The following is a 17605-nucleotide window of genomic DNA, read 5'->3' on the forward strand; positions in this document are numbered from 1 at the left end:
TCCACACCTATGAGGGCCTCCCATGATCCACACCCAGCGAGGGCTTCCCTTGATCCACACCCAGCGAAGGCCTCCCATGATCCACACCTGTGAGGACCTCCCCTGATCCACACCCAGTGAGGGCCTCCCATGATCCACACCTGTGAGGGTCTCCCATGATCCACACCCAGCGAGGGCCTCTCATGATCCACACCCAGCGAGGGCCTCCCTTGATCCACACCCAGCAACGGCCTCCCCATGACCCACACCCATGTGGACCTCCCATGGTCCACACCCAGTAAGGACCTCCCATGATCCACACCCACGTGGGCCTCCCATGGTCCTGAGCTGTGCCACACCACTGAGCTAATTTGCTATCACCACTCTTAATCCCGGCACCACACACCCAGGGTCCAGCCAGCTCTCAAAGGCCCCACCTGTGGCTGCACAAGATCTTGGGGGACATCTGGATGCGAGCCATCATCAGGCAGAGCCAAAATGTAGAAAAAATGGTATGGTTTTTGTTCCCCATAAGCTTTTTTATGGTACTGAAATTTGTATTTCATTTTATATGTCAAAACGTACTTCTGATTTTTTTTTTTCCCCTTCAAATATATAAAGTCATTACTGGCTCCAGACCAGATAAAAATAGTCAGGGGGTTGCTTTTGGCCCCCTACGCCTTATTTCACTACCCAAAGTCTGACTTAAGAGATTTGGCAGTATCTCTTTTAACTGCTTTTTAAGATGTTTAAAGATCATATGGTTTAAGGGCCGGCCAGATAGCTCAGCGGATTGAAGCACCTGCTTAGGCAGACGCAGGGGCCAGGGCCTGCGTGTGAGACAGCAATTGAGGCTTGGTGTGGTGGCGCTCGCCTGTAATCCCAGAGTTTGGGAGGCTGAAAAACAGGAAGAATCACAAGTCCGATCTGCCTAATGAGACCCTGGAGAACCTGTACTAAATATTATCTGTCTATCTGTATCTTTTAAAGGGAAAGTGAAACACCACTTTCACTGTTTCACAGATATCTTATGAGGGAAATAGTGCAAGTGTATCTGTTTAATCCCATGATGAATATGCACTGGCTTATATTTTCAGAAAACGTTATTTCTGGGCTCCACTGAGCCGCAATAGCTTTTATTTTAAGCCTTCATCATAATGCAATATTTATGAGGACATTTTAAGTAGCAACTAAGAATATTATTGGTGATAAGCATTCGGGTACAAGCTCTGGAAAACTGCAGAGAGAGTGGCTTACCTCATCAGAAGCTTACTGTGTGGTAAGGAAAGGTAGCAGAGGCTGCATGAGCAGAGCCTGGGTGGTAGCCGTGCGCATCCTCAAGGGCAGAGCCTGGGTGGCAGCCGCGCACGTCCTTGAGGCTGCAGGCTCCTGCTTTCTGCCCGGCCGCCCTGCACACAGCCTTGCTTTCTCATTTGTTCACTGGTGTCCGGGCCTGCAGGCCGTGTCTGCAGTGCTGTGAGGAGGAACAGAAAAGGGCGCATTTGGAGGGGGCTGTACTTGCCTCCAGCTCCTGACCCAGAGTCCCCATGAAGGCACTTGCCCAACATCTCCCTGGTCAGAGCTGTATCCTGAGTCCTCATTAGCCTCCAAGCCCTTTGGTAAATGCTTTTCTGTAGCTGAGTGCATCGCTTTTCCAAACAAAGCAGGTCTCTGCTAGTAAATGGGAAGCTAGTGACTTGGTAAGCAGCGGTCCTCCTCCACATGGCCTGAATACAGACCTCCCTGGTGAGTTGACAGCGCCTCCTCCGTCATCAGTTGCGAGGTGTGTTTCATTCAGAACATTTGACACGTAGGAAGAACCGAAGTCCTTGTGTAAAGGAGCTAGTGTGTGTTGTTCTGGGATCCTGGAATGGTGCCTCGCTCAGGCAGTGTCCTGGCTGCTTCCTGTCACCCCCAGGAAAGCCTTGCCATTCCCCCATCACCCTGGAGCCCATAGTTCCAGGCTACACCCCCTTCTGCTGACATTAAGAATGGCCGGCTGGCGTGACTCATCTTCCTTCCTGGTGCTGATGTCATGCATTCCCAGGAAGACAGCCTTCTCTGATTTACATTTCTCCCGTCAGGTGTACGAGTGCTTTGCTGTGGGGCTGGCTAATTTCTATGTTGTTAGCTTCTCCTGCCTTTCGCGTCTCTTCTTTTCAGTTAACTAGCCTTTCCTGTAAACATAAGGGGTCGTAGAGATGGGTGACCCAGGAAAGCCTAGGGTTGGCCTTCTAAGATGGGACTCTTCCTTGCGTTGTACACTTTACAGTACCCTGCCGGTCATCCTCACTGTTAGTGGGAACAATCCTTCGCTTTTTGAGCATGGTTCATGTTAAGATGTATTTGGATTTTAATATTACATGATTAATTTTACTTTTTTTTTGTATGTTAGGGAAGAGTTTACAGGGTTTTCAGGGTCTTACTACTAGATCAAACTCCTGTTTACAGCCTCCCAAGGACTGTGATTACAGGTGTGTGTCACCATACCCAGGCTCAATTGCAGTCTCAGCATGCCCCAGGAGTGGGGCTGGCACAGCAGGCCCGGGGATCAAACCCCCAGCCCTTGAACCTACTTGTAGGCACTTTAATCTGCTGAGCTGTTTGGCCGGCTCTCACATGCTGTTGTAAGATAATGGTCACAAGAACACAGGGAGGCATCTATGGCGGTGGTGGTAAACCTCTGGCGTAAGTGCCACCTTAGGCTGTTATCGCTCAAAGCTCTAAAAGTTTCACCATCCCTGGGCTATGGTATTTCATTATAGCAGCCGGGGGACCCTTATTATTTCTAGTGATAAAAGCTCCAAGTATACTAAATATCCAAAAATAGGGCAGTAACTAATGGGATATGGACTTGATGGGATTTTCAGGCAGGTATGGAAGTTCATACTTTTGGGAAGTGTTTCTCACCTGAGGATAGTGCTAAGATTAGGTTTCCCAGTATGGAAAAGGGATTTTTTTTTAAGGGTGAGTTTCCAGTTAGTCACAGTTTGCAGCAGAGGTGGCTGTTACTTGCACATTATTTGGAGAACCAAAGCGTGAGTATGTGTCAGTTTCATGTTTACCCTCCAATGAAACTGAAAATAAGGTAGATGTGGAGCTCTCATGAGCGCAGCGAGTTTGGGCTCACTCTTCTCGATTTGGACAGAAGTGGCCTGGGTAGTAGGACCACAGGCCATTTTTCCATGATTTCCAGAGCAGGTAACTTCATCCATTGTGAAAGAAGCTGGAGTAGATACTGTGGTTCGCTGAGGAGTAGCCCATGTGTGCACAGAGCAGTGGAGAGCAGAGGTATTCTAAGTGGTAAACAGCAGGGCTGTGCTCAAGGGTGCGCACACTGGCTGCAGGATCCTCCTCACCCGAGCAGGTGGCCTCAGTTCCTGGTCTCTAAAACAGGAGCAATACGACCTTCCTTCAGGCTTTAATGGGAAATTAAGAAGAATGGAAGGTACCTTCACAATCCCATTTCTGAAAGCGGGAGATGAGTTGGGGGAGGGGTAGCTTTCTCAGAAATGAGAGCTAACTCACTTGATGAGGCAAGTACCAGCCAAGAGTGTAAACATACTGTAACGGCCTTGTCTTACAGTGTCACTGGGTCTAAATATGCCTGTCTGGTTTTGCCAGCTTTCGGTCCCCACACGAACCACAGCCACACCATCTTGTTATCCTTGAGCTTCCACTGAGGGATCAGAAGTCTTTTGCCTGAGAAGTATGAACCAGAGCTGCATCTGCAGAGCCACTTGTCACTAGGCTTTTGGGGGCCTTTTGGGGGGAGGAGGAGGCAGTAAGTGTGTGATGCTGGTTTCCAGGCATTTTCTTTTCTGTGTTGAGAGGTCTTTTCTGTTGACAGATCCAAATGGTTCTTTTCCCTGGCTTTATAAAATTTATTTTACCCCTTGAGGCTGTTCCTTTATAGTCTCCAGAATCACTTAGAGCCATGCTGAAGACATTGCATGTTGCCATCCTCCTTAGTTAGCCTGTGCTCTAGGAAGGAAAGTGGGTAACATCTGGGGCAACTGCGGATGCTCCTCAGGAGCACTTCTGACCCCTGCGGCTGCAGGAGGGACTGCGGGGATCAGGGAGTGGGCAGGGCGAGCGTTCTCAGGAGGTGGTGCCTTACTTGGCTCCTAGGTGGCAGTGGGGTGCCTAGGAGTGGAGGGTGTCGCCATGATGGCGGCTGCCGCAGTGGAGGGGAAAGAGGCTGCTGAAGGAGTAAATGCTGCTGCTCCAGGAAGTGGTGAAGCGCTAGCATCTCAGGTGGGCCGTTCTTGGGGTGAAGGTGAGAGGGACAGTGTTACGGCCCATGGAGGACTGAGTCCACCCCCTGTGGCCTGTGCCCCAGGCATCCACATTGAGCCTCTGTGTTCTAGGAAACCCGTGCAAACATCACCGTAATCCTCTGCAGGATGCCAGTGCGTGGTGGTACTGGGCGCCTGTGGAAAGCACCCTTGTGTCTTCAACTGTGAGAAATTGAATCTAAGTCTGTATGGAAAAGCATCCTGATGGTTTCACATGAGCATTTCTCCCTGTTTGCCTTCTCTCTATAGATAAAGAAGAAGCAGCAGGATGTGGTTAGATTTCTGGAGGCCAACAAGATAGAGTTTGAGGAGGTGGACATCACGATGTCGGAGGAGCAGAGGCAGTGGATGTACAGAAGCATCCCCCCGGAGAAGAGGCCTGCTCAGGGGAACCCGCTGCCACCGCAGATATTCAACGGCGACCGGTACTGTGGGGTGAGTGGCAGAGGGCCCTCCGTTCTTACCTCGTGGCACTCGTCATGCAGGGTCACCACGTGCACTGGGCTTCCTCTGATGGACGCTGCTCTCTTCCTGGCCTGTTCAGCTCCATGGGTCAAACAGGCTGAGGGCACCCGAATCCCAGCCGCAGACAGCACAGGACTGAGTGCTGCTTGGGTTGTGGATGCGAACGCACTGTAGCTCTGTCCCTCACTGCTTCAGAAGAGGGGACAGGAGGGGAAGCTGCAGAAGAGGTTGTTGTGTTCTGAATTTTCAAGCATGTCTTCTGATGATTCTGTTTTATTCCTGAATCTGTACATCTGTGGTTTAAGTACATACTGATAGTGGGGTATAAGCTAGAGGTCCTTTCTTTATGATTAGGAACCAGGGGATCACTAAGAACATCTGAAATCTATTCTATACCCTCCTGCTTTATGTAGTACATGAGAAAAGAAAGTCAATTTCATCTAATGCGTGCCCATCTTTTTACTCCTTAGGTCAACAAATTTTGAAAAACTTCCTTCTGATGAGTAGCTTAGGGTTTGCCTCTCTCTCTCTCTCTCTCTCTCTCTCTCTCTCTCTCTCTCTCTCTGTCTGTCTGTCTGTCTTTTTCTCCCCTCCCTCCCTGCATCCCTCCCTCCCTCCCAGCTTCTCTCCCTTCTTTTGTAGTTCTGAGAACATATGTTGGCCTTTATTTGGGGCTACAGTTCCTTTACCTATGGCCCAGAGAAGAAGGTGCTGTAGTGTTGAGGGACTGGAGGTGAAGCGGATGCTTGCCTCAAGGATGGCGGAGAGAACGCCACCCCTGAGGAGGAGCCGTTGGGGCATAGCTCTGAGCAGCAGAGCTGGAACTCTGTGTTGCTCAGGCAGCACTGCCTCGCCCCTCCCCAAGTGCCAGGTAACTGGCCCTCTTCAATTTCTTTAAGTATTTTAGATACTTGATGTAATTAGAGCTGTATCGTATGTGTGCTTTATGACTTTCCATGTAGCATAGCATTCTCATGGTTTATTGACGATAGAGCACGTGATAAGATTTCTTTTTTAAGGCTGCGTGACATTTTGTCTGCACATTCTGTATGTTGGAGGAATTCATGCAGCCCTCCATCAGCAGATGTCCGGGTTGCTTCCACCTCCCGGCAGTTGTGAGTGGGGCGCTGTGCACACGGTTGTGCAGATGCCTCTGTACCACACTGCTCTCGGCTCCTCCTCACAGCCCTCAAGGTGGGCCTTCTGTGCCATGCGGTTGCTCCAGGTCTGCTTGGGGGAGCAGCATCGAGCTGTCCCCCGTGGCGCACAGAGCACTTTGTAATCTACCACAGCGCACCAGAGGTCCACTTCTCCAACCCGTGCCCGACTGGTCATGTTCCGCTTGGTTACGTCGCCATAGTGGGAATCCTAAGGGCTAACAGGAGCGGATGATAGCTCATTGTAGTTGTGATTTGCATATCTTAGGATTAGTGATGTTGAACATATTTTTCATATACATGATAGTCATTTGTGTATAATCATTGGAAGAATATCAAGTCCTTTTTGATATTTAAAATCAAGTTATTTGATTTTTATAGTATGTGAGTTTGGCTGAGAAGCCAGTGTTTAGAGGCAGACATGAGGGCAGATGGGCAGAGCTGGGGAGGTGTGGGGAGTGTGCTTAGCTTGAGTCCCATAAATTCCCATCTTAGAGTGATGAAAGGACAGCTTACCCAAGGGCCAAGAGGCAGATTCTTTGTAGAAAGATAAGCTCTGGATCTTTTCTTGAGGCATTTATAAGATTGTTAGCGTTTTAAATTCTTGACTTGCTTTTTTACACTTTAAAAATGGTATTTATAGTGCCAGGTGTGGTGGTACATCTCCGTAATCCCAGGTCTTGGAAAGCTGAGGCAGGAGGATTGCTGCGACTTCAAGGCCAGCCTGGGCCTTGAGACTCTGTCTCAGGGGGAAAAAGTGGTATTTACAGAATATTAAATTTGTGTCTAAGTTTTAGATTAGTTACTAACCAAATCCAAAGTCAATAAACTGGTGATTGGTTTTGTTTAAATAGTGATTTGCCACTAACTACGCCTGCTTTTCACATATGTCCTTGGTTATTTAAAACCTAGAATTAGGCCAGAGGGTAGTTAGACTTTTGTCAGGAGCCCGACAGCGAGTCTCCAGGTCACCCCTTGCCCTGTCCTATGTCCCTGTGAAAAGAGAAAGGATGTGCCTACCTCTGCTCACCATTGGCTAAAGCTCAGGACTCCTGCCTTCACACCTGCACATGTGCAGCTAAGCTGTGTTCGATCACAGAGCTCAGGGCAGACGTGGGAGAAGGCTGTCCAGGCATCACACTGTAAGTGTACTGGGGTTTTTGTTACTGAAGTTTAAAGTCCTGTGCATATAATTATGTTTTGGGCTGCTGCGATCGCTCAGCAGACTATGCACCTGCTTAGGCAAGCCCAGAGACCTGGGTTCAATCCTCGCACCTCATGCCACGCTGGCCCAGGTCCCCAGGTGTGCTGAGCTGGCCCCCGAGACCGAGCATGGTGCTTCACACCTCTAATTCCAGTGCTGGGGAGGCTTAGACAGGATCACAAGTGCAAGCTGCATAATGAACCCTGTACCACATACATAAAAAAATGACAACCTTTAATTATGTTTTATGAACCTGTGATTTATATGCAAGGTTTTATTATTTTAAAAGGATCATTTACTCTTCTGAATTCTTTTTTCATATTCCCAAACACAAGAACATAAAATGATCTTCAACCAAGGTCTCACAGAAAGTTGTTGGAAAAGGGATACTTAAAGTTCTTGTTCTGAATTAATTGGTTATCTAATGTTATTGTTGTTTCTTATTTCCCCAATAGTGCTGTAATGAATATGCAAGTGGGGATCCTTGGAAAGATGGAAAAGGGAATGCAAAGTCTGTTTTTACCTTCCTTTACAAACTTTTATTCTGTACACTTTCTCTTAACTTTAAGTTTTTAAGGTCACACTGTTGATCATACTGTTTCTATGCCGTTTTGTGTCCCACTCTATTTTCTAGCAAAAGTAGCTGTCCTGTCCTTGTAAAGTTAGATGTTAGGGGCTGCCTTCGTCGGGGTGGCTGTCGCCATCCGTTGAGTCATTCTTCTGCGGGCCGCTCAGCTGTTTCCAGCCCCTCGGAGTCAGAGTTCACCCGAACAGGCAGTTCTGAAGCCAGCCATCAGCTGGCTGCTAGTTTAGGAAGGAGACTCGCAGTTGGCCATTACATCCCTCATTCCTCATTCTTAGGTCTTTTGTCAAGCTACAAAAGTATTTTGGAGTTATTATTGATGGCCCCAAAGTCTGCTTTCAAAGTGAAGAAAAAGCCACCTGTGCCTTCTGTGTGCACTGTCTGTCAGGCCTGGGGGTTCCCAGAACCACAGGATGGATTCTGTCCATCTGAAACATCCACTTGACTCGACACAGTGCAAAATGTGCTTTTTTGATGAGCAAAATGTACACCGATTTAAGAATACATGGTGCATTTTCATGGTCCTTTTAAGATTCAGAGAATTTTGTATTTGCGGGGACTGCTTGAAAATGCATAGTGCAGGCCTCCAGCTGAGGAGTCCGGCAACCAGGAACTATTGCAGGCTTTGGGGACCATGTAGTTCTCTGCTGCGTATGCTTTTTGGTTTCGAGTTTTTTCTTTTTTCTTTTGCTTTCTAATCCTTTAAAACACTAAGCACTGTGCGCAGTTCCCAGTCCCTGCCGCAGTTCCTGCTCTGCTGGCCCATTCACGTGTCCCTGCCTCTTGGAGCACCTCTGGGCCACACAGAAATAGCTGTTGGCCCAGCCTCCTGGAGTAGATCTCACGGAGGACCAGAAACTGAGGCCCATGCTGTAGCCTTCCGTAGTAATCGTATGTTAATAGAGCTCTGCGGAGAATCAGTGTGAAGAGGAAAGCTGAAGTGTGGTTTTTCCCTGTTCATGCTCTGAGGCATGGCTATTGTTTATGTAGGACTCCTGGCTGCATCCTATCGCTTGTGGAGTCTGTGAAATCCCTGTCTCTCCCTTCCTGTCAGAGCAGATACCTGATCTGTGGCAGAGGGAGCAGAGATTTCTTTGGCTCAATTTCAGTCCAAGGTAGGCCAGCCCCGAGGAAGAAACTGCAGCTGCTCCTGGGTGGTAACCAGGAGACGGAACAGTGAGCCTTCCTTCCAGGGCTCTCAGGCAGCTGGCCACCCTTCCCACACAGGTCCAGGGACCCACTCCTGATCAGTCCCCACCTTCTAGGACAGCAGGTCAGCTGGTCAGCCCCATGACCGAAGTGCTTCTCCGAGCCCCACCTTTGAACTCAGGTGGCTTCGGGGGATGCCCAGATTTATCAACTCAGCATACCCCTACACCCCTTTCCCTCATCTCGCAGACCCAGCTCACTTCCAGTACCTAATAACCCTGCCCTGTTTCGGCCCCAAAACTCAAGTCAGCTGTGCTCGATTTACCATCTGAAGTTAGCAGTGTCTGGCTCTTCCACCCGCCTCCAGCTCCAGCTGTGCGGTTTTGCTGTTTTGTGATGACATTTATCTCCGAGAGCCTTCCTTATGACTGTCCTCAGCCGGCTGTAGGCTCCTTGTCGCACTGTCGGGCCTGCTTGTCTTGCTGTCTGGCACCCATTCTAGGAGCACAGAACATGCTTCGGGAGCATTGGCTGTGAGCAGGTGCACGTGATGCGGAGCTGTCGGCCGGGGAGGGCTCCAGGCTGTTCTCTGGGGTCTTCGTGTTAGGCTGCTGTGCGCCTGCTGCCTACAGTCTGGAATGTGTGAGGCCACGCCCTGCTGTGATCCCATTTTATCAGATTTGTCAAAAGTAAGTTTACTAAACCTTGTGGACTTAAATTAGAATCTGGGAAACAGCTTCTATTAGAAACTTACCGTACCTGTACAGTTTTGTTCAGAAATCTTTTATCCGAATTTGAAGTCCTTCAGTCTAAAACATGAGCTATCTAATCAGTTACCAGGAGAATCTCCTCCTTCAGATGTCTTATTGTAAATATTCTTGTCATCCCAGATGCCAAGAAGGGCCCGGCCAGGCAGGTGGCAGGAACCGGTGTGGAGAGTTCTTCCAGCTCCCTCCTGCCGATCGGCTCCATGCCCCAGAGCGTCCCAATCAGTCAGACACTCGTGGTAGTTTTAGCTCTTCTGTAAAATCACTCTTAGTCTTCTGTCTGTAAGTGTTTTGTCTCCTGTCCTTACCCTCCTGCGATGTTCACCTCAGTGTCCTATAGCAGTGAGTCCCTGGGCTGTGACTTTCTTAGGATGACTACCTGTGCGGCGCATGGCGAAAGCCTTCACACACAGGCTGGGCCGCCCCGGGACTCGTTAGCAGTGGAGCTGAGCAGTGACCACACAGGTACTTTTCTTTGGTAACATTCTTTGATGCAGAGCCTGAAGCAGTTAAAGGTGTTGAAAAGTGGTCACCAGTGTTGAGACAACAAGGCCTACCAAGACCAGCGTCATGACAACACCCTGCCCTAGGATGGTGGAAGATCGCTTTTCTTTTGCCCTTTTTGTGTGACCCCTCCATGTGCCCCAGACATAGTCCTAAGCTTTGCCTTACCAGCTTCTAAATTACTTCAGCTCAGTGTTTTGAACTTAATGTGTATGTTCCTTGATTTTAAAATTTGAACAGCATGTACTTTTTTCCTTGAAAGGTGAAGGAAGCTCATGTTCTTGTCATTTCTGTCATTTCTCTCCATGTTCATACACAAATACCACTGAAGTTTATGTCATTCTGTCTCCTGTAACTATCATAAACACTATATAAATGTGTCTTGTGTTACATATGTTATATTTATGTTGACATACTTCGATAAATACTGCCACCCATGAAACTGCTTAGCCGAGTTAGCAACCCTAAGGGAGGGCGTATAATCCTATTTTACTAAACCCCTGTGGCTTAATGGAGAATGACAGAAATGTCAGCATTGAGGAATCTTGCAGCGAAGCTTAACCATTTCACCTCCTTGCCTCTACCTTGTCTGGCAGAGAGAGCAGAGACCCTCTTTTTGTATTATTATTAGCCTTTTACAAAAAAAATATTTTGTTCATGTGTCATGCCTACCGAGTAAACTTCCTCATTTTTTTTAAAAAAGCCATTATTTGAGCTTCATTCTTAATAGATAATTTCATCAGACATAAAATTCTAGATTTAAATCATTCTCTCAGGAAGCATTAGATCTTGCAGGTAAGTTACTTTACTTTTTTCTCTGGACTAAGGCTTTAGGGTTTTATTGGTTCTTGGTTCTAGGAGGATAGTAAGACTTCACCCTGGAATTCTTTTTTTTTTTTTTTCATTTTAGAGAAGTTCTATTATTTCTTCTACTTTTTTTACCTTCCTTTCACTCTGTCTCGTCTTTACTGTGGCTTTTCATTTTGTTTTGGTGATATTTTCCCCTTAGGGTCTAACTATCAATGCTCTCAGCCTGCCTACTAATTTCCAAAAAGAGGCATTGTTCAATTTTATCTTCTAGATCACTAGTTTGGTTTTCAGTCCTGTGTCATTCTGTTATTGAATCTACCTATAAAAATCTTAATTTGGCAATCAAATTTAATTTTGGGAGGTCCTTCTTTTATTTTCCAGTCACTCTTAAAAATAATGCTTTGCTCTTGTTTTGTGGATGTAGTATCCCCTTTAATCTCTCCAAGGATGTCATTTGGAAAGGGTTTATAGGGGCTAGGGAGGCAGCTGGGCAGTCTAAGCGCCTGCCTGGCAAGCGCAAGGACCTAGGCTTGATTCCTTGTGCCACATACCATGTTGGCCACTGAAACCAAGCATGGTGGCACATCCCTGTAATCCCAGCGCTGGGGAGGCTGAGACAGGAGGATCGCTACGAATCCAAGCTGTGTGGCAAGACCCTCTATCAAGTAAATAAATAAAAGATTAAAAAATTTTTAAAACAATTTGAGGTTCTTTGGGTTCCATTAGCTCCCTGTATCCGTTGGCTGTGGGTGTCACGGGGTCTTTCTCTGGGCTCTGGCAGGCCTTCTCTCCAGGCCAACACAGCCTGCTGTCTAGTGAGAAGCAGGCTGCACAGCTCTGAGGGGCTGAGGACAGGCAGGCCAGAGCCCAGTGAGACAGTCACAGAGCCGGCCGAGGACCACGTGTGGCTTGCGGGGCTCACCTCCTGTGCTTTCCTCCCAGGGCTGGGGGAGTCTGGGGGGAGTGCAGGCTGCAGGCCCTGCCGCGGGAGGCAACATGGTGTCTGGAGAGGAGCCCTGAGCACACCTCCCCAGGCAGGGCGGCCGGGCGGCCCCTGCCTATCTACTCACCACGCCTTCTCCAGCTCCCTTGCTTCTCTCAGGCTCGCAGTTTCTTGGGCGTCGGGGAAGGAGTGTCCTGTGGTCCAGAGCTGCTCCTGCTGGTTCACTCAGTCCGGTCGCATTTGTGTGTCTTGTCTTACTTTTCTTTCCTTGCTGAGGTAAAGTACGTGACAACCAGAGTTAAAGGAAGAAAGGCTTATGTAGCACACAGGCTGTAGAGGCTTTAGGCCATAGTCAGCAGGCACCAAGGCAGGGTGGCACAGGCGAGGGCACCTGGTCATGGCAGAAGACAGCAGAGCAGCAAGCAGGAAGACAGGCTCTCTGTCCCTTATATTGCCTCCAGTCTCCAGGAATTAGGGTGGTGCCCGTCCAGCAGTGGGCGGATCTGCAGTCCCCCACCCTTGATCCAGCACTGTATTAGGGGTCAGTCACACACTGGATGCAGCCACCTCCAGAAACCTGTCTGCAGCTGCATGCGCTTTGAGGGGACATCTAGACACAAGCCGTAACGGTGCCCATACGTGTTCCTCAGAATGTTGCCTGGTGCCTTTCCTGGGAGCAGCCCAAATCTCTTTCCTGCCCACTTTCAGCACTTGGACTAGAGGGTGGCGCCATGCGCTTGCACTGCCGCCTTCACCCAGGACGGTTAGAAGTCAGAGGCACAGGTTGTGAGTGTGGACTCCGCACCTTTGGGCCCACGCGTGTTTTGCTGTGTGACTCAGCAGTTGCTGCACGGAGCCGTCTGAGATGATCGTGTCTCCCCTGCCTTCCCGGATGGAAGCTGACGGCTCCTGACCTTCTGCACTGTGGTTTCATAAAATGGCACAACATTGACGGCCTTAGCTGCGCAGAGGCTGCCCTCCGCTTGAAAGGAGCTTAGGCAGGAGGAACCCTTTGCCCAGTTGAAACAACAGTAACCAATCTACTAGTCCTAAATTTCTTTTTGTTTTTTTAATTTTCTTCCTTTGAGAGAGCCAGTTTACTTGGACTCAGACTGGTTGCTGCCACCATTTCCTTTTTGTCACCCTGTTCTGTTCCCTGCAGCCTTCTGTTTGGTTATGTCCTTGGTGCCTACGAACAGTGCAGGTCTGTTGCTTTATCTGTCGGGGCTGGGCCGTAGGAAGCATGTGGCTATGTGGAGTGGGCCTTCCTGTTACCTCTGGAAACACGGAAAGGCAAAGAACTGTGAGGTCCTTATCAGTCGCTCGCTCACCCTAATAGCCTCATCAGCGTGACTCTGAGGAGGAATGAGGCTAGTGTTCCCTCCACCTGCTACAGATTTTATGCTGAGCTTATAAGTACCTCTAACATTGGTTTTCACTTGAGCCCTAACAGAAGTATAGGTGATAAGAGACATTTTCTTTTTACCTTTTTGTTCTTTTATAGGTCTTTAGCTTGCTTTATCTTTTTTTTAAATTGCCACATCGAGATAAAAGTTTCCATAGTGAGTAAGAATGCTAAGTTGTGCTATTGTCTAGTCTAGAAATTTTTCTTTTTGTAAGCAACTGGCATTAGAAACAGTGACGTTTTCATCTGTCGTCTTAAATATAATAAAAATGTACTGGTTTCTGAAGCTGAGCATGCTGATCTTTGACTATGTTTTGCATGTTTGTATCCTACAGAGCCCATTCAAACTGATTTTTAAAAATTTGTTTTAAATTCTTTTATTAGGTGCAGGATTTCACTACACAGCTTGGACTCATAGTGGTCCTCCTGCTTCAGCCTCCCTAGTGTTGGGACTACAGGCATGCGCCACCATGCTGTTTCAGTGGTTGGCACTGTGCACCCCAGGTTCCCGGGCCGGCATGGCATGTGGTACCAGGTATTGAACCCAGATCCTTTTGCTTGCCAAGCAGGCGCTTAGACCACTGATCTATCTTCCAGCTTCAAACTGACTTTTATATCCTGGTTTTTTGTTTTTTTTTTTTTGTGGAACCGGGAATTGAACTTAGGCCCTTGTGCTTGCCAGGGAAGCACTCATTCCACTGAGCCATCTCCCTGGCCCTCTGTATCCTGTTCTTACAAGTTATCTTGAAACATGTACTCTGGAGACATGTATTTATAAATCCAGGGGAGTTTCTTTGAATATAAGGCACTCAGCAATGCTGTTTAGAAATCTTAGGAGTTTTAGAACTGTAATATCTCAACCTTTGTGGCACGGGTGCTGATGTATTAAGAAGAGGTGCAGTATAAACCTGAAACAGGACATAAGTTTGTTAGGAGTTTTTCTCTAATGAACAATGTCATGCAGTAAGGCTACAAGAAGCCGTGTCTTAGCAGGAAGTGATTCTGACACTCCTAAGACGTACCAGTGAATAGTTTCATATTATCCAATTTAACCCTAGAACTCAGTACTCCCTGGTACAAGGTCTTAGATGTTGCTCATCTGCTCTTTACCCAAAGGTGACAAATAGCTTAGCTTCCTACAGAGTTAGGGCATCATCGGGGCTTAGAACTGTGCTGCTAGCATATTACTACAAAGGACATCAGTCTTGGGGCTGGAGAGATGGCTCAGTAGAATAAGCGCAAGGGTCTGAGTTCAATCCCCGATTCCACAAAAAAAAAAAAAAGAAGACATGTCTTTAATTAAGGCCCAGCTACTCCACACGGGTTTTATTAGGTAGTCTAATCTATGCCAGGTACTGACCTAGATAATGTGAACTCTTAAAAATGATTTTCTGTAAATTACTTCACATTTAAAGTTAATTACAAAGTTTGTATTTTTCACTCCCATTTAAGGAGTTAATCACTTTAAGTGAACATTTCTAAATTCTTAAGTGGATTTACTTGAGTACTTAGATTAAGAAGCCACCCTTGTGGTCGTGATATGATTTTGGGCTAAAAATTGATTAAAAAATCATGCTTAAAACTTGTGTAGCAGAAATAGCTTAATACATATTTTTCTTTTTATAAATTAGAAATGCTATCATTCTGAGATTGCTAAACAAGTGCTTATTCCACTGAGCCATCTCCCCGGCCCCTAAAGATCTTTGTTAACAACTAAAACATAGTAAGTTTTAGTTTAGTGGATAAATGGTTTGTTGGTAATTGTTCTCATTGCTGGGGCCGAAATACCAGACACCACAGCTTAAAGGAGAGAGGTTTATTTCAGCTCACAGTGTGTAGAGGTTTCAGTCTGCAGTCAGCAGGCTCCAAAGCAGGGCCGGGGCAGGATCCAGGGAGGTGTGTGTGTGTGTCTCTGTGTCAAGGCTGTGTGTCTGTCTCTGTGTCAAGGCTGTGTGTCTGTCTGTATTGGTCTCCAGGCCACACCCACAGCCGCCTGCGGCTTCCAGCAGACTTCACGACTGACTGTACCCCCTCTCTGGGCTAATCCAGGGTCTCCTCCCTCACAGGATCCCATATCACACCCAGGATCCATGTACCTTCCCAGAGCTCCACCTATAAGCAAGCGCCTGTGGCTTTGAGGGAACCTAGATGCAATCCATGACAATACCATTACTGTTACAGTTTATATCTAGGTGCCCCCCAAAGCCTCATGCAGTCATGGGGCGGCTTCTGGAGTTTGCCATTGGCTACTGTGGGTGTGGGCACTGTACCCTTCTGGGGCAGGCAATCCACATAACAACAGGAGGATGGGAGGGGGGCTTGCCAGAAGCTGCACTGTCTCCTCCCTTGGCCACTTGCTCTTTGTCGCCACCACGAGCTGCTGCCCTCTGCCATGCGCCACTCTGCCTTGGAGCCAGCTGAGTACGGACTGAAGCCTCCACTAACTGGGAGCTAAATAAACCTTTCCTTCGTGAAATTTTGGGTGGTGGATATTTTGTCCCACCAACAATAGTAACTGAGACAGTTACATAGTCTCCACTCAGTGTATATATTTATAGCTATTATATATGTGAAACTTAATATGAGTTTATTGCCAGTTTTGAGATTTTTAGGGTAATTATTTTACATGTAAATACTGGAACTTGAAATATAAAATTTGTCTCATTACAAATTGCCTCACTTTCATGTTATCACTATGATCCTTTGGAAATAGAATTCATGCTGTTTTTGTAGAGATTGTATTATTTCTTATTTATTATTTCTAGAGCTTTCCACCCTCTGACACAGCTATAGTCCATTGAAGAGCAGCTCTTAGCTAAAAGCACCATTATTTAATTTTTTTAAAAAATCTGTTTATTTATTTATTTGGTACAGGGTCTTGCTGCACAGCTCGACTCTTCCTGTCTCAGTCTCCCCAGCATTGGGATTACAGGTGTGTGCCACCATGCCCAGTTTCAGTGGCCAGCACAGGGTGCCCGGGTTCTGAGCCGGCATGGCATGCAGTACTGGGGACCGAACACGGGGCCTTATGCGCCAGGCTTAGACTGCTGAGCTGTCTCTCCAGCCAGAAAGCACCATTATTTCTTAGAAGTCTGGAGTTCCAAAGGACCCCAGTGGGATCTGACAGAGAGGAAGATTAGGAAGTTAGGACAGTCCACCCTGGCTGGGGTGATTGGGCATCCGGCCAGTGGGCAGTGCAGGTGGAAAAATAAGGCCTTCATTTTCCCCCAACACTGCCGAATTAGGCAGTTAGACCAGGTAGGTGGGACTTTGTATGCCTTACCTCAAACAGTCGTGAGGCAAAGAATTGAAGCACAAAGTTATGAGTTTCACAGATCAGCCCGTCCTCATAGAGCAGGGCCAAGCAGGCACAGAGAGATAGGCTAGGGCTCAGAGACTGGGTCCTGTGGTAGGCCGAGGCTCAGAGACGGGGTCCCGCGGTAGGCCGGGGCTCAGAGATGGGGTCCCGCGGTAGGCCGGGGCTCAGAGACGGGGTCCTGTCCTAGACCTTTAGCTTGGGTTGCACTGGTGGGAAAGACAGAACGGTGGAGAGCTTTCAGGGCTAAGCAGTGCTTTAGTTGAGGAAGAAAGGAGTTGGGGATGCCCTAGTGTGTGCCTTACAGAGCTCATGAAATGGGTGCGCCTTCAGAGAGGCTACCGGGTGCCCCACAAGATCAGGGTTGTGACTCAGCCACTGCACTGCCTGTGGAAGCGGTGCTCGGAGCCGAAGTGTGAGAAGAGCCGAGGCAGAGCACGCACAGGAGGCACGCGGGCGCCTGCGCACCGGGACGTCTGTGGCCTGGGGTCGGTCGAGCCGTGGCCGGGCTGCCGCCTCTGCTTGCCACACAGCGCTGTGAGTCAGAGAGAATGTTTTAAACAGGATCATCTCTTGAACCTAGATCAGTGGAAGGTTACTCCGCTTTTTGGAAACAACTTTGTGACAAAGAATATAGCGTTTGTAGTTATGAGATTTTGCCTGTGTTATATATCAAACTGAGACCTATTGTAATGAAGTTGGATCACATTTCGTCATGCAAAACTTTACCAATATCCTTTTTTTTTTTTTTTTTTTTGGTGGTACCAGGGATCAAACTTACAGATGTCCTAATAACGTCCATGAGACCCATAATATCCTGGAGCCTCAGCCTGGTCGAAATCTTTGCCTGCACGCCTCATTCAGCTTCTCAGACCTGGCGAGTCCGCCTCAGCTCCAGGCTCCTGCGCGTCCCCTCTTTCTCCAGCTTTTGCCATCCTGTCAGAGGCGCTCCAACCCTTGGCTCGCGCTCGTCTCCACATTCAGCCAAGCATCGGTTCTGCCTTTGAAATCGGCCTCCAGCGCTT

At 48.0% G+C, this 17605-nt stretch overlaps 1 protein-coding gene across 3 annotated transcripts in view; it reads left to right on the forward strand.

Moving 5' to 3' along the window:
- The window catches only part of Sh3bgrl2 (SH3 domain binding glutamate rich protein like 2), a 121350-nt gene that overhangs the window by 31902 nt on the left and 71843 nt on the right, over positions 1–17605 (forward strand). For all 3 annotated transcript variants that reach the window (XM_023718727.1, XM_023718726.1, XM_023718728.1), the window contains exon 2: positions 4527–4712. In XM_023718727.1, coding sequence (XP_023574495.1) covers positions 4527–4712 — 186 coding nt within the window. The remainder of the gene's footprint in view (positions 1–4526; positions 4713–17605) is intronic.

The sequence above is a fragment of the Octodon degus genome, unplaced genomic scaffold (genome assembly GCF_000260255.1).
Source record: "Octodon degus isolate 3935 unplaced genomic scaffold, OctDeg1.0 scaffold00061, whole genome shotgun sequence".
NCBI classification, from domain to species: domain Eukaryota; kingdom Metazoa; phylum Chordata; class Mammalia; order Rodentia; family Octodontidae; genus Octodon; species Octodon degus.